This window comes from Rhamphochromis sp. 'chilingali' (assembly GCF_963969265.1).
Source record: "Rhamphochromis sp. 'chilingali' genome assembly, chromosome: 3".
Lineage (NCBI taxonomy): Eukaryota > Metazoa > Chordata > Actinopteri > Cichliformes > Cichlidae > Rhamphochromis > Rhamphochromis sp. 'chilingali'.
The window spans coordinates 29072389-29079153 of record NC_137931.1 but is presented as its reverse complement, the minus strand read 5'-3'; the positions used below and the strand labels follow the sequence as shown (position 1 = coordinate 29079153).

The following is a 6765-nucleotide window of genomic DNA, read 5'->3' as shown; positions in this document are numbered from 1 at the left end:
ATTAAAGAGACATGAACTTCCATATTGATAAGAACAATACGTACCCCCCAATAATCAGACCCAACCAATATAGCCCCCACAATAAAATTATGAATTATCTTGCATAAATAGGCTTTTGACTTTCTTTACTCATTTCAGGCATTAGCAACAAAATAGTTGCATGCTTAAGCATCTGGGAATTTACCCAGATTTATTTATATTTGTTTATTTATTTAGAGATCTTGACCCCCCCAAATGTTCAGCACAGCTCTGATGTCGCTAACATCTCCTTGAACTTCATTGATGGCGATTTGTGGCCCTCTGCTGGTGAGAAGAAAAACTGCATGATGCCAGTTTAAACTGTGGAAACAGCTTCAAGAAACTCCGAATTTCAAAATAAAATCAGTTGATTTACACTTTTATCTTAAAATAATTGTGTGTGTTCCCAGAAGATGTTGAAGTTGTCAGTGTCTGTGGTCACAGGTGGGAGTAGGAGCAGACGGGTAGATGAGCCTCACAGATTGCTGTAGTGAGCTGAACAGAAGCACAAAGTAGTCTTTAAGAAGCAGAGCTCCTCCTATGTTCTGGTCCAGAAGCTCCACTCACTAGACAGTTCTCCTTTTCTGTTCTTTTCATGACCACTGCTTTCCCACATTCTCATTCTCAATACTGACATCATTACTGTAGTCCAATCATCTTCTCGCCTGCCTTCTTTGAACCAATTAGCCTTCACTTTGCATGGTTTAAATCTGTGCTTTCCATCATTCTTCCTTTAAGACTGTCAGGGACCAAGCAGTAAAGCATAAAGGACACAGGTGGTTTTAATTCAAAAAAAGGGTTTTATTGACCCAAAAATATGAAAATATATTTAACAAAGCCAAACTTAAACAGGCAGACCAATAAAAGAGGTCAACTCAATAGACTAAACTCAAGATAATAATTAACAAAACCTCAAACAAACATATGGTAAACTGACCTCCTGAAATGACACACAGGGGGACTTAAATACTGGTTTAGCTAAACCAAATGACACACACGGGGGAAAACAAGATGGCTGCCATATAACCAACTAATCCAAAACATTTAAACAAACATGAAACACCCCCCAGGCAATGAAGCATGTGGTGCAATCCAATTAGGCTGTCAGTAGTACTTCAGGTCTCCCAGCCCTTTGCCACACCTTTTGCCAGACAGGAGGAGACACCAACCCCCAGGTAGTGATGGGCAGATGAAGCCCCATGAAGCACTGAAGCTTTTCATCCAATTGGTTCACCCCAACGCGAAGCTTCATGAAGCTTCATTTGCTCTAGCAGGACACCTACTGGACGTAAAAATAATAGCTGGCATGAATTTGAAGAGTGTGGCATTTTGCACACAGCCTGTAAATGTCAACAACAAAAGGAGTGTGTAAAACATCTATATTGTATTGATGGCAGTATACTGTGTATATTTATAGTGGCAGTATGGGAAATGATTATTTGGAAATGCTTGAAATGGAAATGATCATTTACTGTGAGGTGAGGTGTGGTTGGGGTGTGGACAGTAGTTGTGCTTTTGTAACGTTGAGGTATGGACAGCTACACACTGAGGCTTTGAGCCTCAGTCCTGCCTGTTCACATTTTATTCTGTAAAAACTAAATTTTCACTGCTTTTACGTCCTTTTTAGTGGGGAGAACATAGCTAGGATTTAATGATTTAACAAATCTTTTGAATCCTTTGTCCTCCACAATGCTAAATGGCTGGGAGTCCTCAATCACCATGCTGACCAGGTCTTCATCTATTTGAGATTGTTCTCCTGAGGAAAGACAATAAAGATAAAGCACAAATATAAATATCACACACGTAACTTATAACAGCTGTATAATATTGTTATATCATTTAGTAACATTACTGCATCCTATATTATCATTGCATTTGATGGCTCACCTGGTCTTGCTCCACGATCGGTGTCCCCCTTATTCTCATGCAAAGCTCTGTAGTGCCTAAGCATGGATGAGGTGTTGCTGTTATATCCCAGCTCCCTGGCACATAGCAAACACTTCACCTTGTACAAAAGTCAAGACAGCTCAACATAAATTGTATTGCACCATCAGTATCATGAAAATACATCTTCTGTAGAAATTTACATACCTTGTTGGGAGGAATAAGATCAAAATGTTCCCACACAGGGGAGGACATCCTCCTCTTCTTAGCTGGCTCCATTCTCTCCTGACTTTCCTCACTCTCATAAACCTCCAAACGGTCTCCAAACTCTCACTAACCGCAACTCTCCATCAAACACCCACATTTTTGAATGAAGTCTGAGGGGTTTATATCGCTGTCATATCTCGCGGCAAAGTTCGAACCACTTCATGAACCAGTCACGTGGTACAGCCGGGCAGCGAGGCTTTGGACGTCATCATTTTCAGCTCCTCCCATAAATGAAGCAAGCCTCGATACGCGCTTCGCGGAAACGCCCCCTCCATTACTCGACACAAGCTTCGAAGCCTCGATACAGAACGTCCCATCACTACCCCCAGGTAACTCAAACAAAGAAAGATGTATTAATATAAAACAGAACTTTGACCTTGCAAGGTTAATATGTGTGCACGCCATATAAACATTGGAAGGTGTGATGGAAAAATGAATACATTTAATAAAGAAACGATATTGAACAATAAATAGAATATTTTAAAGTAGTGACTGTAAATTAAACTAAAGTGAATCAACAGGTGGTGAGGTGTGGAGCTTACCATGTGTGGCATGCCATCACAAAGACTCTTCTTTATGCATCCCACCTCCTCCCCATCTCCAACTCAGCCAGAGCTATATTCAAGGTTCAGTCTTCATGTTCACCACCACCAGTGTCCAGACTCCGGAGGGTCCTGTCCTAAATCCTGTCACTGCTGAGATTCTGTTCTGCCTTTGTTCACCAAGTTTTAATTTTAATTTCTTTGATGTTTTACCTTTAGATTGATTTTAAATAAACCCCTAATATAACAGAAAACTCTTGCACCTTGATGCAAATAGCCTAGTGCATGTAAACAGGCATGCTTGGTGCAATACAAATTTAAATATGTAGCATTAGATCTGTTCAGGTTCTCAATTATAAAGGTCATAACAATCTTAAGAGCTGGACTTTAAGTTTGTAATGACGTTTCACCTCTCATCCACAAGGCATAGCATAGCATAGCATCTTTATTTATAATGCACTTTACATCCAACAATGTTGACCAAAGTGCTACAAATATAAAACAGAGAGGAAACAGTTTAAATTACATATAAAATATATTAAAATTAAAAATAATATAATTAATAATAAACGTATTAAGAGACATCAACAAGTCCTGCTGTGCTAAAAGCCAAGGTAAATAAATATGTTTTGATTGATTGATTGATTGAATCTTTATTTTGAACATGTTGAAAAAGTATAAAAAAAAAAATAGAATTAAAAGAGACAAATGAACAAAGCAAACAAAAGGAAAACGAGCAACCACAACTCCAAATAACGTCCATGTTCAAAAAGGAGGGTGGAGGTTTTAAGACGTGATTTAAAAACAGATAAGGAAGGTGCCTGTCTAACATGTAAAGGCAACTCATTCCACAATTTTGGTGCTGCCAAAGCAAACGCCCGATCCCCTCTGAGCTTACGATTAGTCCTGGGCACGCTCAGGAGGAGCTGGTCTGCCGACCCGAGGGACCGGGAAGGTATGTATGGATGAAGAAGCTCAGAGAGGTACACAGGGGCAGCATTGGACAAACATTTAAAAACAAATAAAAGCAGCTTAAAATGGATCCTAAAATGCACGGACAGCCAATGAAGTGAATATAAAACTGGGGTGATATGCTCGTATCTATGAGTGCCAGTTAAAAGGTGTGCAGTAGCATTCTGGACTAACTGCAGTCGAAAAACAGAAGATCGACTCACCCCAAAATAAAGAGAATTACAGTAATCCAGCCGAACGGTTACAAAAGCGTGGATTACTGTTTCAAATTGCTGTCTCGTAAGAAAGTGCTTAATTTTGGCCAGTTGCCTCAGATGAAAGAAACTAGACCTTACAACCAACCCGATCTGGCTTTCAAGCTTAAGCTCAGGATCCATTTTAAAACCCAGATTAACAATCTCTGGTTTACAGAATGATTTCAGGGATTGCAAATCAACACACGGAACAGCAGTGGAGGCAAGTCTGAACACCATTACTTCAGTTTTAGAATCATTAAAACAAAGAAAGTTTAGCGCCAACCACGACTTGACGTCCTCCAGACATGTTTGTAAACGATTTACAGACGACCCATCTTTCTTTTTAAGAGGAACATAAATCTGGCAGTCATCTGCATAACAGTGAAACGAGAGTCTGTGTTTTCTAAAAATTGAGCCCAATGGAAGTAAATAAAGTGAAAACAGGATAGGGCCCAGAATGGAACCCTGTGGTACTCCATGAGACAACGGAGCACAGGAGGACTCACAGTTTCCTAAGCGAACTGAAAAGGTTCGGTTTGTTAAGTAAGACCTGAACCATTTCAGAGCCACACCTGTTATACCGACACACTGCTCCAAACGTGAGATTAAAATTTCATGGTTTACAGTGTCAAATGCAGCAGTTAAATCGAGTAAAATAAGAATGACACTTTCACCAGAATCACATGATAAAAATATATCATTAAAAATTCTTAAAAGTGCTGATTCAGTGCTATGCATTGCTTTAAAACCAGATTGAAAAATTTCCTGAACATCTTGTGCATTCAAGTATGAGATCAATTGGTCATGTACAATTTTTTCCAAGACTTTAGATAAAAAGGGCAGCTTAGATATTGGTCTAAAGTTCTCAACAGCGTTTGTATCTAGCCCAGGTTTCTTAAGAAGTGGTTGCACAATTGCATCTTTGAAATTCTTTGGAACCACACCTGAAGTAAGGCTGCTATTTAAAATGGTTAAAATAGTTGGACATATGGTAGAAAAAACTTCTTTCAGAAAAAGGGGAGGGATAGGATCATATGGTGAGCCTAAAGGCTTTAAATGATCCACCACCTCCTGTAGCTGAGCAAGAGTAACCGACTCAAACTGTTGAAAGACAGCTGAGCAAATTGGAAGATCAGAGGGGTCAAATGTGGGCAAAATAATCTGCGCCCTAGCCGAGGCTACCTTGTTTATAAAGAAGTGCAGAAACCTTTCACACATTTCAAGTGAAGGCTCAAAACTAAGAGCAGAGGGAGGGCTTAAAATAGTCTCAATTGACTTAAACAATATGTGTGGTTTCTGATAATTCACCATAATAATGTTTGCAAAGTGTTTCTGCTTTGCTTCTTTTATTGTAAGCTGATATAAGGCCCAGCACTCTCTTAAACTTTGTAAAGAGACCTGTAAGTTATCTTTTTTCCATCTCCGCTCAGCCCTACGACATTCACGCCTCGCAGCACGGGTTTCATCGTTCAACCAGGGTTCAAGCTTTGTCTTAGGATGCTTAATTTTTAGAGGGGCAACAATATCCAAGACAGTCTGACAAGTGGTATGAAACCAAAAACTGAGTTCCTCTACGTATTGGAGTGTCTCAGGAATGGAGAACTGATTATAGTAGGTGGAGAACCGTGCTGCCGTGGAAGAATTTAACAAACGAGATGTCTTTGCAGGGACAAGCCCTCTGAATTCATTTCTAGATAAAGAGATGTCAAACAGAACCGGCATATGATCAGAGAAAACAGGATTGGAGACTTTCAGATTAAAAACAGGCAATAAGTGGGCTAAAACCAGATCGAGAGTGTGGCCACACTGTTGCGTGGGTGCAGACACACATCGAACTAAATTAAAAGAATCAGTAAGATTCAAAAAGTCTTTAACCATGGGCTTATCTGGACAGCACACATGAATATTAAAATCCCCAACAATAAGAAAGGAGTCATATTTTATCGTGACTTCAGTTAGAAATGCAGCAAATTCCTTTATAAAGTCTTTACTGTATTTTGGGGCCCTGTATATCATTGTGCACAGTACAGGGGGAGAACAGGCTATTTCAAACAGTAACAGTTCAAAACTGGAAAAATAAAATTCCAATGAAACCTGCTTGCACTTGTAGCAATCTCTGAAGATAGTAGCTACTCCTCCACCTCGACCAGATCTGCGTGGGACATTAAAATAGCAGCAGTCCGAAGGCAAAAGTTCTGCAAAGGCGCTGGAATCACCAGCAGTTATCCACGTCTCAGTTAAGCAGAGAAAGTCCAAGTAGTGTGACAAAAAATATTCCTTAAGGATAAAAGTCTTATTTGATACCGATCTGGCGTTTACCAGGCCAAATTTGGCCGGAGTTGAATAGTCACTAGACTTTGAAGCTCGCGCAACGTAACGCAGGTTTTGCATACTCACTCCGCGCCGCCGTGGACAGGGAGGCAGGGAGCGGCCGGGCGGGAACAGCCCAGAGCCAGCGAGCGGCACCAGACACGCATAGGATGGCCTACGAAGATGCCAGGGAAAAGGGGCGCGACAGGCAACGCCAGGCACAGCACAACCAAACGCCAGACAGGCCTTCAGTTTCACCAATCTCCCACTCCTTTTGCCGCGACGGCGGCCCCGCTTCCGCGGAGACGGCACAGGTACACGGAGCAGGTGAGTAGGAAGCAACGACAGGAGTGGAGGCAGTATTTTGTGTGCATTTCCCAGTCTACACACCGGCGTATTGGGAGATAGTTGGAGATCAAGTAAAACTTGGCGATCATAGACCAGCAGGGAGTCGACATCATAACAAAATAAAAACATTAAAACAGAAACGTGGAGGAACAGACGGCAAGCCATACACATTGGCGCCATCTTTACCC

The 6765-nt window shown here is 41.0% G+C and overlaps 1 protein-coding gene across 1 annotated transcript; it reads right to left on the bottom strand.

Moving 5' to 3' along the window:
• Nucleotides 1-1031: 1031 nt before the first annotated feature.
• On the bottom strand, nt 1032-2369 carry LOC308393974 (uncharacterized protein). Its single transcript, XM_080878056.1, has 3 exons — nt 2110-2369; nt 1906-2023; nt 1032-1774 (listed from the first exon to the last, which is right to left on the bottom strand). Exons 1-3 carry the CDS (start codon nt 2179-2181, stop codon nt 1614-1616), a joined length of 351 nt encoding a protein of 116 aa, XP_080734182.1. The 5' UTR covers nt 2182-2369; the 3' UTR covers nt 1032-1613.
• Between the last annotated feature and the right edge of the window lie 4396 nt (nt 2370-6765).